The 17,063-nt window shown below is 40.6% G+C and overlaps 1 protein-coding gene across 1 annotated transcript; it reads left to right on the top strand.

The window, feature by feature from the left end:
- Positions 1 to 15,111: 15,111 nt before the first annotated feature.
- fkbpl (FKBP prolyl isomerase like) lies at positions 15,112 to 16,932 on the top strand. The gene is made up of 3 exons (XM_072448576.1): positions 15,112 to 15,295; positions 15,634 to 15,884; positions 16,127 to 16,932. The coding sequence occupies exons 1-3, from the start codon at positions 15,166 to 15,168 to the stop codon at positions 16,766 to 16,768; spliced, it is 1,023 nt and encodes a 340-aa protein (XP_072304677.1). The 5' UTR covers positions 15,112 to 15,165; the 3' UTR covers positions 16,769 to 16,932.
- The last annotated feature ends 131 nt before the right edge of the window (positions 16,933 to 17,063 follow it).

Genomic DNA, 17,063 nt, shown 5'->3' with positions numbered 1-17,063 from the left:
TCCAGTGTGACTATCTGCTCAAATGAAGAGTCTTGTAGATGTTTAGGGCCTAGCACAATGACCTTGTTTTTTTCAGGGTGTAGAAACAGATAATTAAGTATTATCCAGGTTTTTATATCCTTCACTCAAGCACTAAGCCTGTCTACTGGTCTGCTCTGGTTTCATTGATAATTACAGCTGAGTGTCATCTGCATAGCAGTGGAAGTTAATGCCATGCTTTCTGATAATGTGACCTAACGGCAGCATATAAAGAGAATTGGACCGAGTACTGATCCCTGTGGCACCCCTTATGTTACGTTAGAACAAGATGAGGAGCTCTGGTTTACATTAACAAACTGGTACCTATCCGATAAATAGGATTTAAACCAGCTGAGGGCGGGGCCTCTGTGGACATTGATCAAATTTTTGACAATTTTTTGTCAAACGCTGCGCTGAGGTCCAACAGAGCCAGGATTGAGACCAGTCCATCGTCAGCAGCTAATAAATCGTTTGTGACTTTAACTAGTGCAGTTTCAGTTCTGGTGGGCTCTGAACCCAGAGTGGAAAACTTCAAATAAGTTATTGTCCTGTAGACGGTGACAAAGTTGTATAACTACAACTCTTTCAAGGATTTTAGAGACAAGGGGATAATTTGAAATAGGTAATTTACCAATAGGTCAGGATCTAGATTAGGCTTTTTCAAAAGCGGTTTAATGACTGCATGTTTGAAGGACTGTGGAACATAACCACTTTCATATTAAGTATTTATTATATTAAGAATATAATCTATAATTAGGGGGAGATTGTCTTTGAGGAGTCTAGGATACAAGTTGACGATTTAGAGGGCATAATCTCCCTTCTACTCCTCTACCTTTCTAGTGTTACTGATGGATTTATATGTGACACTAGTTTTACAGCTTGGGCTTGTTCAGGGCTAATAGTTGGAGTAATTGCATCTAATTTAACGCTGATTGATTTTATTTTATTGTTTTATTGTTAAAAAATAGAAGAAAAATCATCAGAGCTGAGAGTAGCTGGGATTGAGCGCTCTACTAGCCTGTTTGTTAGCCTGGCTACAGAGCCGAAAAGAAATCTAGTGATATTTTTTTATTATAAATTTGACTAGTATCTGGTCTGGGTCTTAAGCAGGTCCTGCTTATAGGACAGTAGGCTGCTTTTCCATACTATTAGGGATTCTTCCGTGTGGGAGCGGCGGAAAGGTCTTTCTAATTGTCTAACTCTGTTTATGTGAATGCAATTCTTCATTGTACCAGGGGGAGGTCGCGTTTTGGCCTAATGACCTGTTTTAACGGAGCTGCAATATCAAGAGCAGACTTCAGAGGCTGGATAATATTTAAGAATAAACTGAAAAGTAATTAGGAAATGATCTGACAATATAGGGTTTTGAAAGAGAGACATTGAGGTCATTATTCTCCATTCCATACATTAGGACAAGATGCAGAGTGCGCTTATGACTGTGAGTCAGTTTATTTACATTTTGAGCAATACCAATGCTAGGGTGTTGGAAGAATTACTGAGGGAGTTATCACTCACGTTCACATGTATATTGAAATCTCCAGCTATCACTACTTTATCCCAGGCTAACACTAAGTTTGATGCAAAGTCCAAAAACTCTGAATAGGGACCAGGAGGTCGGTAAATAACTATGAACAAAACTCCTTTTTGGTTTCTCCAATTTGGACGCTTGATCGATACCATGAGGCTTACAAATGAGCTTTATGGAACACATTCTCATTCACTCACATTCGCTTGATGACAACAATGTGGCCCAATGAGAAAGAACAAGAAAAGAATGGAAACATATACAATAAGACATAATGATATAATGTCGTACACAATTTGCTGATTGTTCCATTCTGCTTTATATTCATAGCACAATTGCGTTATAACATTTTGTTGGATACGGATTAGAGAGAAATGATTGTATGCTTTTTTCTTTTTTAATTCAGTCTTTTAATTCAGTTTATACATCTGTACTTTTCCAATTCGCTTAAATAGATTTTTCCACCCTCAACATATTCTTTTTATAGCCACTGGAGTCCTATATTGTTAGACAAGATAAGCTTTATGACCCCTGGGGTAACATTATCAAAACTGTCCACTGCAAACTGTGAGTGCATTGTCTATCTGTGTCCCAGATGCCAGGGCCAGGACATTCCTTCAACACAACATCCACAAATCCTTGGTCTCCTTGGTCGCTTATTGGAGATACAGCACCATAAATGATTTTTGTCTAAATGATGCACAGTTTTAGCTATTTGCATTTATAGATAAAAGGCTAAATAAGGTTCCCAACTGTTTTCTCTCTATGATTCCTATTGTAAGTGGATAAGTTGACAACCCTGACACGCTTCTATTAATATTCTTAAGAAAACAAGTTCACTGTTTCACTCAAAGAAAGCAATATCACTGTGAAAGAAAAATGTTAGCTGTTAAGCGGTCCATGGCATACTCTGCGTACCACCACCGGGACCTGCACCACCATTTGAGAAACACTCTAGAGAGAAAAGCTTTAGACGCACTGGTGGGGCATGTTCATCGGCACATCTAAAGAGCTATGTTTTTAACCATTCATCTTCGTCATTACAAACCAGCCCTCCCAGAGAGTCTTTCACATTCAGGCCCGGATTGTTGGGAATTTGGCCACTAAAAGGCCACAACAAACAGTGCCTATGGTGCGGCGTGTAGCTGCGGGCAAGGATCGGGGTCTCACCTGTCTCTCACCTGTCTCTCACCTGTCATTGTGTCGACACCATAAAGTGCATGAAAACATACAAGTGTGTGAGTGTTTAAGTGTGGCAGGCTGGACCCACCTTAGGGCAAGAGGTCCCAACTCTACAAAAGGAGTGCCATTCATAAGTCAGAACTATAAATTAGAAGGGCTCACACACTTTGCAGTCCAGGTCCCCCAAAATAACCATGCAACAGGCTCAGAATGAAATTGAGAGTGATAATAATTCCAAGTGTCAAAATGTGCTAAATCTGGTTTATTGTATAGATTTATTCGAATAGTTTATAGTGTTATTGGACTTGATATCACCTAAAATAAAGTATCTTACGTCAAAGTATTGATAAAATGTGACAAAATAAATAAATCATCTTTTCAACCCCCAGCGTAGTGCCCACATTGATTATCAAATGTTATTTAGTACTGTATTATTTAAACATATTATTAAGGTCAATGTGTTACTTTGGAAAATAAATTAAAGTTGTGTGTGCAGTCTTAAGCATTGTTTTTGTCATTGTTGGCCCTGCGACGAGTTGGCCACTATCCAGGGTGTACCCCGCCTAAGGCCCAAAGTCACTGGGATAGGCTCCAGTCACCCGCGACCCGAAAGGGAACAAGCGGTAGAAAATGGATGGATGGATGGATGGATGAAACTACCGACAAATTATACGTTTCTACTACTACAAACAAAGCCACCTTAATAGAACTATGCAAACTATCATTGGTAACATTAACATTTATTTTGTTGACACATATTTAAGCCCTTTAAGCAAACCCCTGTTCCCACACCTACACATTCTCTAAACATAAATCCTTACTATTTATAGAATTGTGAATCTGCTTTGGTCTCTTGCTCCTTGATTTTGGCCTCTGTGCTTAAACGTTTGTCCCCTCTCCCCACAGTGAGGTCATGATAAAGTGTACGCTTCTGATCCAAAGCCTGTTGACACCTTCTAAACATTAACAGCTTACTCATGTCCAAGACTTTTCCCAGCCCCCAGGAGATCTGATTCAAAGGAACACCTGCTCCGGCGGATTAAAATCTGCTCTACAGTTGAGCTGCCAAAAGTGTCAACTCACCCATACATCTCTTATCAGCTCCACGCTCCCCGCTGTTGGCTGGATTAGTTCTATTACTCGGCTCCTTGTTGATCCGGGCTGTGGGAGCTGTGGGAGCTGTGGGAGCTGTGGGAGCTGTGGGAGCTGTGGGAGCTGTGGGAGCTGTGGGAGCTGTGGGAGGTGCAGATTTATTGGGAGCTCAGACTAATATTTACATGGCCGACCAGGACCCCAGAGGTACAACAGAAAAGAAGCAAATATGAATGGACCAAGAAACTTTGACTTTGGGGCCAGATGTTGCGAGGCCTTATAGTGTCGTCATGTTTACCACATTAAAGTGGAAAAGTCAAGTAAGAAACTATTGATGAGTCTCACAGTTCATATTTTTTTAGTAATTTATTGAGAGTTATTTAAAACGGTTGACCAAGTGACCTTTTATTTTATCCCATAATAATATTTACTACAAAGTTACCCTAAATATGTATACATGCCCCTTAGCATTTTTAAAGAAGACTTTGGGGCTTTTACCTTTTATTTAGTTCTTATCTACGATGCCTGTAGGTCATTATATTGTATTTTGGACGTCTCTAATTGCAATATAAATAAATAAATAAATTGAGCTAAAACAACACATTTAAAAAATGAGTTAACTTGCTTCCAGGGTGAAAACCGCTGCTTCGGCCTCTTTACGTCGCCTTTGGAGAGCTGCAGTCCCCGATAAATCTGGGCTTAAATGGCTTTGCAACTCTGCCAAATCTTACATGTCACTATTTAAGAAAATAAAAATTGCTAAACAAAATAAATAACTGCGAGTGGTTTAATGACAAGGGGGAACAAATATAATATGGCTAAAGATAAAGTTGATTTTGCATAATAAGTCTCCCCTAAATATGGCTGCAGTCTCAGTTCAGCGTCAGCCGGTGCACAGCTCATTGTTTTAAACTCTGACTCCTCCTGATCCACAGCTTGTGCAGCCCTCCTCCACCCCAGCACCACCTTTACACAGGATTCTTCAGTCTTTGCTTTTCAGGCCTTTTTATTTTAACCACCACCACTGTACTGTCTAGGCCCCAGAGGAAGAGTCTTATTTTACTTCCTACCGGGGTCAGAGCAACAAACAACACAAATATTTCTCCTTTTGAGTCTGTCCTGGTTAAAGTTTATCTGCTGTTTTCCTGCTGTTTCTTTGATTATTTGTCATTGCAATGCCTGTATCCATGTAACCTGTTTTCTCCATTCACTAGGGCTGTACATTTAGTTTAACTGCCTGGTTAACCTCGGCCACATAATGAAGTGTCCAGTCCATTGGCGTGGCAGTATTTCAGGCCTCACTCAGAGCTGCGTGTTCAACATTTCCTCTTCACGACACCTCAAAGGTGGTGGAGCCTGCTTAACCCGGCACATTGCTCATTCATCTTCTCCCATTTATCAGCCTTAACTCCCATATTTGTTAAGCCTAGCGTCCGTGATGGAGTTGGTGTCGGGGAGCGACTTACTCCAGCACATCCGACAAATTGACTGCTGAGCCGGCAACTTTGTGTGTTTCCACCGGCTCGAAGGTGATTTCTGCGACGCAATTACGAACGCGTTTATCTTGCTCCTTGTGTGGGAATTTAAAGGCGCACCTCATGACTTACAAACAACAGTGACCTGGAAGAATAGTCTGAATTCCAGCAACATACCAGAGAATCAGGGGGACTGACATAACGCACTGGCATACAAGGGCGAGCGAAGCAGAAGTGTGGGAAAAACGAGAGAGAGAGGCGCCGGGTCAAACAGTGTGTAGGCCAAACCTGTGAGAGATCCCAGCTGACACCGGCGCAGATCCCGAGGGTAAGGAAAATGGACCGGTTGCCATCATTTCAAAGGGGTGTATAATGATATTTAAAGCAACTGTGTCCAAACTATGGCTCGGGCACCAAATGGACGCAGGTAGGACTTTTTACGGCAATTTTGTAAGTCCTTTTCAGGCATAAGCTCATTTTTAAAGACACAGAATAAATATTACAAGCTCAAATAAATGTGTGTTGACATGGTTAAACCTGGTTAAACCTGTAGCATCAATCTGAATGGATAGCGCTCCCATTACTTCATAGTGATACACGTGTAGGATTTAACAAATTAAAAAACTAAATCTGCTGCTCCAATAGGCGAGGCCGTCAGCGTGGTCTGGCAGCGCAGCACTTTGGTGTGATATTTATGGTGATGCACCGTAAAGGGCCAGACCGAAATCAGAGCTCCAGTCAGCGGACAAAGTATTAAAAATGATTAATGGGAACTACATAGCAGATAAAAGCACAATAAGTCTTCTTTAAAGACAAGTACAGCACATCCGGGAAATATTCACAGTGCTTCACATTTTGTTAAAGCCTTATTCAAAAAAGGATTGAATTCATTATTTGCCACTAAATTCTATAAACAACATCCCATAATGACAACGTGAAAGAAGATTGTTATCATTTATTAAAAATAAAAACAAAAAGGGCAAAATCGCGTTCACATCCTTTGCTCAATACTTTGTTGTTGTTGTTGTTGTGTTGCTTTTAAAGGCGGTTGGCAGCCAACTGAAAAGGTGCATTTACCACCATCTATTGTTGTACATCTTTAAATAACGTGTTTAAATTTTTTTTTAAAAACCTTGAAGCACCTTTGGTTGAAGCACCTTTGGCACTAATTACAGCCTCAAATTTGTTTTAGTATAATGGTACGAGCTTGCTACACCTATATTTTGCATTGGTTTAGAAAAGAACATAGCTTTAATTTTTGCTCATGTTTAGGCAAAAACAGTATTGCTCGAACCATACAACCATATCTTCCATTGCTTTGGAGGGTTCAGTTTCAGGTGCTAGATTTTAGTGTGAGTAAAACCAGGTAAGTGTGACATCATTGTGAAACAGCGTGACATCATTGTTTTTTGTTGTTGTGTTACGTTTAATTGCGGTTGGCAGCCAACTGAAAGGTGCATTTACCGCCACCTACTGTAGTTTTATGTCTTCAGGATTTACAGGTTTTTTGGCTCACTCCCCCCTGACCTCTGACCTCTATATAAAGAATATGCACCTTTGGACAATTTAAGATGAGATAAAATAACCTTTATTTGTCCCACAATGGGGAAATTCCAAGGTTGCAGCACAGATTAGGTACAGAAACAGATTAGGCACAGAAGTATAATAATACAAACGTTTATTTAAAAAAATCTCTCTTATACTAAAAAATAACACTCTTATTTACAGCTGTTATACAGAAAATAATGCACCAATGCAATGCAATGATTGACATTGTGTCACAGTAGTGCACATGATTATGACAATATTGCACATGATTATAAAGATGAATGACACTAATAGTGTTTGTTGTAGAGTCTGACAGCAGAGTGGACAGAGTGTACTGCAGAGGGTGACACTCATGGTCCAGCATAGATGTGAATCTAGCCAGGACCCTTCTGTCCCCCACCTCCTGCACCGAGTCCAGAGCGCAGCCCAGGACGGAGCTGGACTTCTTGATGACTCTGTCCAGCCTCTTCCTCTCCCTCTCTGTGATGCTGCTGCTCCAGCAGGCCACACCTACAGGAGCTGATGCCACCACAGAGTCGTAGAAGGTCTCCAGGAGTGGCCCTGTCACTCCAAAAGACCTGAGTCTCCTCAGGAGGTAGAGCCGACTCTGGCTCTTCCTGTACAGTGCGTCTGTGTTATGAGTCCGGTCCAGTTTGTGATTCAGATGAACACCCAGGTACTTGTATGAGTCCACTCTCTCAATGTCCCGTCCCTGGATGTTCACTGGTGAGGGGGCAGTGGAGTGGTCAGAGGAAAAAAATTGTTTGGATGTTGGCGTGAAGAAAAAAACTCATGCAGTGTATTGTGGGTACTCAATTCACAAGCTCCAAATCCTGTGTATAAACTGCATATTTGTAAACAAAGAAATAAATCCTATATTTATTGGCACCTACGATGAAGATTTCAGACCCTTTCAGAACTTGCTGCTTTGCAGGGTGTTCAGATACTCATGATCATTACTGTATGTAGTTTGCAACAGGAAAAAATAAAAGGAAAAAAATGTTTTTGGCTTTTAATAAAAAGGGATTGCTAAATGGCGATTTCATGCTTACAGTTTTACAGTTTTGAATAAAGGAAGTCTGTGGGGCTCAACACAACAATCTGGCTTCATGCAATAGCGTAAAATGCCTCAAAGTCCATATTCCCACTGACTTTCCACAATGACAGGTCACATAAAAAAAAATATTATTGACCGATCGCATAAAATGTAAATTAGCTGTACGTGGTATTAGACATAAACTGGTATTTTAAGGGTTAATCATTTATGGTGATGTTTGAAATCAATGCATCAATGGAAATAGGACCCCTTCAGGAAAAAGGTTGTCTTTGAAAAATATTGATATTTGATCATTTTTTGGAGGCTTACAGATGTAAGAAAAAATAAAATAAGTATGAAATGAATAATGTTTACATTATGTGCACATTGTTCTGTCATGTTTTAATTGTACTCAAAAAATATTCAAAAAGAGAAGTCGCTCCTTTTGGTTCATTGCAGCAGCCGTACTCTTCCTTTACTTGACACACAATGTTCCCTTTGCGTATTCTCTGTTTGGGAAAGAAGAATGGGGAAAATGTCTCTGTAGGTGTGCAAAGCTGGAAGAGACATACACCGAAAGATTTTCTGCTGTAATTGCAACAGAAGGCTGTGCCATAAAGCATTTACTCAGGGAGACAAAATACCTTTGCATAGTAATTTTTTTCATATTCAAGGTCCTTTTAATTTTTAAATTGTTTTTGTCTTTATGAACTACCCTGGAACCTTTTAATTTAAAGTTGGTGTAATGGTCCTAATAATTGTGACTGTGCCTGGCCCTCCACTGCTAACAGGGGTGTGAGGAAAAATGTCTAATTAAAGTGTCTATGAATGAAACTAATTAATGCTCTATGTTTTGATGAGGATCTTAAAATGAACTCGTAACAACATCACATTGAGCTGTAAGAGCTTCACCAAACATGATCTTATAGCTCCTGGTCCTGATTTCAGCTCCTCAATCCAGTCTCAAGAGCCATTTGAAATTCTTGCAGCACGTTACCTTCCCACAGACACAGTACAGTAGCCTCAGTCGCTCCGTAAACAGAGGTAAACAGAACAAGAGCTTGGCATCGAACGGAAGAATACAGCTCAGAAAACATTTACACAGAACTGCCACAGAAACCATATCATATCAGTTTGACAATAAAGTGTGTGCGTAACCAAAACATCTGGATTTGCCCCGCCCCGATCCACAGGGACGTGTTTATGTTCCAGCCCTTTGTTTCTTGCAGAGCATCAATCAGTCAAAACACAACACATTTAACTCTTATCAGGACAACTTTGCCTTCGCAGGATACGCACAATGGCGTTTTGGAGGTCTGTGCTTTCGATTTGAACGTAGGGCCGAGTGCTGACATTGTTTGGACGTGTTTCAGGCTTTACTCTCGTGCAGAAAGACGTCGGAGAGCCTGAGCGCGGCGGGTCTGTGCTGGTGTACAGTGTCCATCACGAAGGATTAAGAAAGAGCTCATGTACAAAACACAGTGGAGCCACATTGGCACGTTCGCTGCACATGCACATCCATGAACCATCACGAGACCTATGAGGAAACATCAAGAAACATACCAGGCTTCACGTGTTGTGTTTTGGCCGAGAGTTGCACTGAACTTTTACAGTTTAGAACACAGTAAACACCGGTCTAATGTGTTTATCACACACCGACTGTTTACTCACACCAGACGCCACCAAAAAATACCAAACGTAAGAGGAGATATGGTCTACTATCGCTGTCAAATCAACAATATAAAAACAAGAACCACCAACACATTATTTTGCATTGGTCAGAGCTGATTTTTGTTTATCATTTTAATATCACTCAAAGGGGAATAGATGAACTGTTTGTGTACTTATATGTGGTTGTATCAAACTCTTTTAGCATCCCATTGTGATATATACACTAATTGATTTGTTATTGTCAATCAATCAATCAATCAATCAATTAAACGTTATGTATATAGTGCTTTTTCATTCATTAACCGTAAAACATGACTCACAGTCCATAAAAACAATCCCACAGGCCACACACCCCAGTCACATGCACTCCCCACGCATGCACACGCCCACGAGCTTAAATACATGAGGCTGAGTACAAATGAACCAGTTGAGTAAACGCCATCAGAGGAGCAGAGAGTCGCCCGCATCTACAGGACAAAGGGCCCAGAGGAGAGACGAGGCAAACCTCCACCAAGGGCCCCCGAGACCCAGAGGCCACAGCCGACCACCTCCTCAGAGGAAAACACTGGAAACATAAGTCAATGTTGTATGTTTGCGTTTAAAAGTAGAATTTCAGACAGTGGGACATGACAATAACGAAATATGATGAAGTGTCATTTATTTATTATTTATATGCATTTATTTGATGGTGCATATGAAAATGAAACACATTTGTAAAACTGTCAGAGAAAGTGCTTGTTATCATAATTGTCTCTTGACTGACATGGCAGCATCAAACAGATATTTTATTTAGTGGTAAACTGTAAACATGAAGCCTTGACCCAGTTTTAGACTAGGTTTAATGTGTGAATGTGAAGGTTAAAGTGTATTTTAGAATGGCTAAACAGCTTTAACTTTAAAATGTATATTTTATCGACATATTGTTAGAAGGCTCAATGTAAATGTGGTGATTAAATCCATTTTAACATGTAAATCAAGCTTATTGTGGGCCTGCTTCATCAAATCAATGCAGTTTGCAGCCATTTGATGTATTGTAAAATCCTATAATAATTCTTGGAATGTAACTGGATATTTAGATACAAAATTGCAAAAGTACAAAAGTATTGTTCCGATCCATGTAAAGAGATACTGCCGCTGCTTCCTTCTAAGTTCCCAGTGCGTCGCTCTCAAGACCAGAGCATCACACTCTCTTCATGAGGAGGAAGTGAGTGTCTGAGTCTAGACCAGAGCCACCAGATAAAGTCCACTTCTGGGACTTAAGGGTCACTTCAGCCATCACACTCAATGCCCAATCAAAATATGAGACCGGCTTTAATATGTTGTCCTCTTGTATGAAGTAAGTAAGTGGTCGACTTTGTAGTTGAACAGCAAGTATGAAATGGAAAACAGTTAGAATTAGGGTTAGCTTAGAGCACTTTCATCAGTTCTGTATAACTTTTATGGGTTATGATATTTATATATTTGTTTTTATTTGTATGTGTGATTATTCATTTATAACATGCAATAAAACAAATTAATATTCAATCTTTAAAATAATAATAACAACAATATGTATGTATATTCAAGGCTTAAAAATAAAGACCCAAAAAATGTAAAGATCTTGTGTCCAGAATCATGGGCATGTTCTCACACAATTCTTTTTTATTTAATTTTTCACTTTAAAAATGCTGAATTTGAGTATATTAACAGTTTTAAAATAGTGAAGTGGAGTTCTTCTGTGTCTGCAGGCTGCGAGCGCCGTGACAGAGACAGATGGGGTGTCTGAGAGCCAGAGATAGCCCCACAGGCAAACTCCACTCACTCATTCAGAGAGATAAAGAACAACACCGGCTACACAGGCATCAAACCAGTTGCATAGAAAAATAACCCAACGTGGACAAATAGGAGTGCATAAGAGCGGCGTGCTGAAAAATGCAGATTCATCACAGATTTCAAACAAACAGATTAGAGGAATCTGTTGTGGTCTTGGGATGGACTTACAGGATTTGTCTTGTATACACTGCAGCGTGTTGTGTGAGGTTCAGATGGGAGAGTGAAAGAGCGAACAAGGTGCCAACTTCCAACCTTTCCTCCATTCCTCAAAGCGCTGATTCCAGCTCTTATCCCCTTTCAACTTTAATAACATTTCGTAAAATTGTAAAGCTTTTGTTAATCATAGAATATCATCAAAATTGTACATGTTTTTTTTATATTTGAAAAGTGGCTACATGACATTTTAGAACCCTGGGTATTACTCTTGAGTTGTACTACAGGGATGTGGCTGAAGTTAGGGGTTAGGTGAAAACAGGAATTTTCTGAGCATTCAAGCCTCAGTTGTGGGACAATACAGGATTTTCTCAAACATGCATGAATCAATCAAAATACAACTTGGACACAAATACTGTTGCAGTAGGGTTAAATAAAATAAAATAAATTAAAAAGCACATTTAGCATAATGTGTCTCCTTTAAAACAAAACGACATGTGATCAGACTAAGATAACCACTCTCTTGTCCACTTGTTTGGCGGGGTGACCTCGCTGTCCCGGGACGCCTGTTTGTATTAGTGCAGCAGGGGGCTATTAGGGAGCATCTCTCTTTCTGTGATAAGATCAAGGCATTCCTCCCAGCAGAGCGGTCATTACCCAGCGTCTATAATGTCCCACTATTAAAGCAGAGAGGGCCAGCTGCAGCCGTTTAACTCACATTTATTCTGTTTCTCTCTGGGTCAGTGACACAAAACACACAGAAAGCATCACTATGTTGTTTGATAAACTGTTGCACATGCAGTACGCGGTGTGGGGTTAGGGCCACCAGCAAAGCGCAGGCGGGCAGGACAAAACCCAGGCCAGTGACAGATGTTACAGTAAAGCAGCACATTGGAGTCATGGTGTACACAGAGCCCAGTTACACGGCTCAACATAAACACATTCTGAGTCACATGATCCTGAATCACAGAGCAGACAGAGCCATAAACAGTTCCTTTATTTCACTGTGACTCTGCAGTTATTTTTGTTTTTTATCTGTCTAAAATGCACAAACTGTGTTCTGACACCAAGTAACTTCTGCAATATGTTATAGGTCGTGGTGAATTAGACCTCATCACCTGTTCTTATCGCCACAGAAGCCGGTCATCACTGTGGTCAAACTCATTTTCTTATTTCTTTGTGTTTTAATATGTTTTCTGTTACGACAATCACATTAGGCAAGAGCTGTTACCAGAAACAAGCCAGGAATCATTAGATCGTCCTCTTTCTTCCTCGGATCTGGTCTCTTACACATGTCAATATATTCCAATAGGACTGTATGATCCCAAAAGTAAGGAGGGTAGTTCAAAGTTCAAACTGAATGGGCCTATGTAGTGTTAATGGCATGTAGTAATGTAGACGTTGTAATCCTTCATTGGTCCTGGGGTTTTCCATTGTAGAAAAAGATTCCACTGTAGTCATGTGGACCCTGTTTTTCACCCGAACAATACGTTTCGACTCTCATCCAAGAGATACTCACTGAGAACGACTCTTGGATGAGAGTCGAAACGTCTTGTTTTTCAAAAAACAGGGTCCAGATGACTACAACTGATTTTGTTTCTACAACGACATGCAATATTCCCTTGGGATAAATGCATGGAAAATTTGCATGTAACACCTCTGCATCTCTTAAAACTTGCATGGTCACTTTCAATGAACAGTACCACACTTACATCACAACATACTGGCCAATATGGGGGGCAGCCAAATTGAATATGTTACAATGAAGATTTTCTAAGTTAAGTTATAAGTTTCTATAGAAATTATAAGGTTCAATTCATTTCTGAATTAGGTTTAGATATTTTTTTAATTAGATTTGGTAAATATTTGAGAAATACTAGCTCTCACCTCCATCTGGGACTATGACACCATCACACTCTACAATCTGAGGACAACAATTCATAATTTTCAGAGGAATATGATGATGTCTCTTTTGATTATATTGTACTTTCGTATAATAAATATCTACACACAGATGTTGAACCTGACCCTTTGTACTAGTGACTAGAACTCGCTGTATTACAACAGAAATCTCAATGTGTTCTTTTCAGCTGCCCTGACATTATTGGCCAATAGAACGTTGCAGTGTCTGAAACCGCAACACTGGCCTGTTTTAGATCTCTGCCGCCATCTGCTGGTCATATGCAAAACACTCAGCTTGGCATATTATGTTTATAGAGGTTTGAACTTTGAATCCCGCCCGTTCTTTATTTGTATGACTAATTATTAATTACCTTAGCAATATGAATCACATGGCCAGTAGACACGTTCAAACCACCTGTCACTTGAAGAACTCAACATTTATCCATTTACACTGGAAGTTGTGTGCTGTTTTCAGGCGCCAGAACTATATTTAGTCAGTATATTTTTTTCTGCCAGCTTTATTTCATCATACTTTATATTTCACTATTACAGTTTTTCACAGTTGCTAACACCCAAAAAGCAAACATTTGGCACAATTTGCACAACCTTCACTTCATGTACCAATCGCTCGCCCCAAGTTGACACATCACACTCCCTTATCTGCATTAGACTCTGACTTTCCTTCTTTACACTCTGATGTCATTTATAAATCACCTTCTGTCAAAACACTACACACAATTTTGGGTTGTTGCACACAGTTCTCAAGTAAAACACACAAATATTCAAAACTCTACACACAATGTTCAGTCATTTTTTTGTGAGGGGGGACGGTTTACTGTACTGTACTGTACTGTTCTGTGTGTGCTGAAATTACTGTAAACTTTTTGTGGTTGCATATTTGTGTGCTGTTTATGTTTGACTACAAAAGTTTAGAAAAGTAGACCTACAGACATTTTACAAAAGGAGAAATGGCACATGTTCTGTTTCTATAATTGTGTTTTCAGCTTTGCACCTAAGTGTGCTGTAAATGCTTGGTAGTGTGCAGACAAATGCTTAGTTGTGTGTACTCAATGAATTGTATGTGTGTGTCATTTGAAAAAAATGGCTGTGTGAACCAAGTGAAAACACGAGTTCCATTTTGTGAACAGGTCAGAGATTTGATGGCAAAGAGTCATCTTGCAAAGGGAGTGTCAGGTTTTGCATTTTGTGTGTGAGGTTTTCAGATCTGTGTGTTCAGTTTGAAAAAAGCCGTTATTGTTTTGAGAAACGGGTGTTAACAATTGTGAAAAACTGTAAGTTCCGTCCATGGTTCCGTCACACACGCTGTTATTATTGTCTATATTTACGTCCGGTAGGGGGCAGTAAAGCGTCTGAACCTGTCGCAATCACAGTCTGACTCCGCAGAAGAAAAGAAGAAGCGCATTCGGCGCCGGAGCAATAATATAATACCAGCTTTATTATTCAGTAAAATAAACCATTTAATAGTGTCGATTTGTCTGGCTTCGCTGTGGAAATGCCCAATGGTCCATCTCAGTTTATCCCGTGAGGTAAAACGTCTTTAAATCGCATCTAACACCGGTGTTTGCAAAACTCTTTCACCTCAATATGCGTTTACAGTGGTTAAATTTGAAAGAAGGATCTGTTCTTGTGAAATGGTTTGTAATCGCGTTTAATGGGCTGTGTTTTGTTGTTGTTGTTCTTTTGACTGCATGTGATGTGATGTGGGATTTGTTGTGCATCTCTTCACAGTGATGGACCCCAACCAAGAAATGTCCCTTGGCCCCTCAGAAGATGGCATCTCATGGGTCTCAGTTTGTCCCAGAGGTCTTTGGAGAGTCCAGCAGAAACAAATCCACAAGAACACTTCCAGTAACGACGCAGGTATAATATAACACAATATTACAAACGTTTTGAAGTTTAGGGACAAATGCTGAGGTGCTACGATTATTACAGAGAATATTCTTGATTGTTTTACTCAGTTAAATCAAGATGATGCTAAAGTTAAGCCACGTGAAAGCATCCTGAGTCTATTTACGGTCAAAAGACTCAAAATGCACCTATTTCCTATGTTATTTTCATGTAATTACTGCTCTGTCTGAGTCCTTGAACCTTTTGGAGACTGTGGATAAACCAGTTGAAGATAATTCGATGACTAAATGAGTTGACGACCATCTCAATACGCGTTTCTTCCTACAAATGTTTCTTCCTGCCATATTTAGGAGCGCATCAGTGTCCCCGACTGGGTTCAGTGTGTCAGGTGCGAGTCCAGCTCCAAACCGAGACCCGTGCTGACCAGTGCGTGGAGGAGGGGAGGCGTCCTTGCTCTGTGGAGGGCCCCGCCTTCACACGGAGCCTGAGCGCCGTGCTGCAGGTCCCGCTCGGTGAATGGACCGCGGTGAGGGTGGGAGAGGCTCAGTGCGACGTCACCGAGGCGTGTTTGGAGCGCATGAGCCGCGGAGATAAATGGGAGGTAAATCAAAGTGACGAATATTCATGTGGATGTATTCGTACTGTAATCTTCCGAGACGTACTTATACTTCTATACTACCGAGAAACAATTCTAAATGGCGAATCATTTCAATTCTAACGATGTATTGCCTTGTTATTCGCTTTGGTATCAAAATATTTAGCCTGTATAGTTTTTGATGTTTTTAAATGACACTATCCAGCATTTCTACTGTATTTATTCATTCATTGTATTTTCTTTCTCAGATACTGCTCTCGCCACTGGACACTTCTTCAGAGTTGAATGCAGATGCAGACCAGCCTTTTAGCGCCACTGTGGAGCTTGGAACATTTACACCAGGCAAAGAATCCTGGGAATTATCTTCTGAGGAGAAAATGGACTGGGTGAAAGCGCTCAAGAGCAGAGGCACAGTTTGGTTCAGGAGTGGAGACGTGTGGGGCGCTGCGGACTGCTACAGCCGAGCCTTAAAACTACTCATAACTCTCTACGGACGGGTCAAGGCGGCAGAAACACTGGGGCAATTATCCGAGGGGATTCAGTCTCCATCAGAAAGTCTTATTCCTTCTGTCAGAGAGTACAATAGTGTCAAAGCCGAGCTGCATTCAAACCTGTCTTTATGTCAGCTCAAGCTAAAGGAGCCAGAGCGCGCCAAGGCCAGTGCGTCCAAAGCCACAGGACTGGATCCTGGTGGGGCTAAGGCCTGGTACAGACTGGGACAAGCCTGTCAAATGCTCAATGAACTTGAAGAGGCAAAAAGGGCATTTCAGAAACTACTAGAGGTACAGCCTGACTCATCTGCTGCGGCCAAGGCTCTCAAAGACGTGACTATGAAAGAGAAAGAGACCAATAAACAGCTGGCACACAGACTCAGTAAGATGTTCAGCTGAAACCTAGTTGAGGCGTTTTTCCCACCTGCTCTACTCAGCTCTACTCAGCTCTACTCAGCTCTACTCAGCTCTACTCAGCTCTACTCAGCTCTACTCAGCTCTACTCAGCTCTACTCGCCTCTACTCGGCCCTACTCAGCTCTACTCAGCTCTACTCAGCTCTACTCGGCCCTACACGGCCCTACTCGGGAGTATAATACTCGACGTATTTCACGCAGATAAATAAAGAAAATACATTTCAAATTATGTTTGTGTCTGGTGTGAATGAATTGATACGCATGCAAAATAACTCGTCC

Source organism: Eucyclogobius newberryi, unplaced genomic scaffold, assembly GCF_026437365.1.
Source record: "Eucyclogobius newberryi isolate DKJ021-1_F unplaced genomic scaffold, fEucNew1.0.hap1 SCAF_17, whole genome shotgun sequence".
In the NCBI taxonomy this organism is placed as follows: Eukaryota; Metazoa; Chordata; class Actinopteri; order Gobiiformes; family Gobiidae; genus Eucyclogobius; species Eucyclogobius newberryi.
The sequence above is the reverse complement of the archived record's forward strand: the minus strand, read 5'-3'. Positions and strand labels throughout refer to the sequence as shown.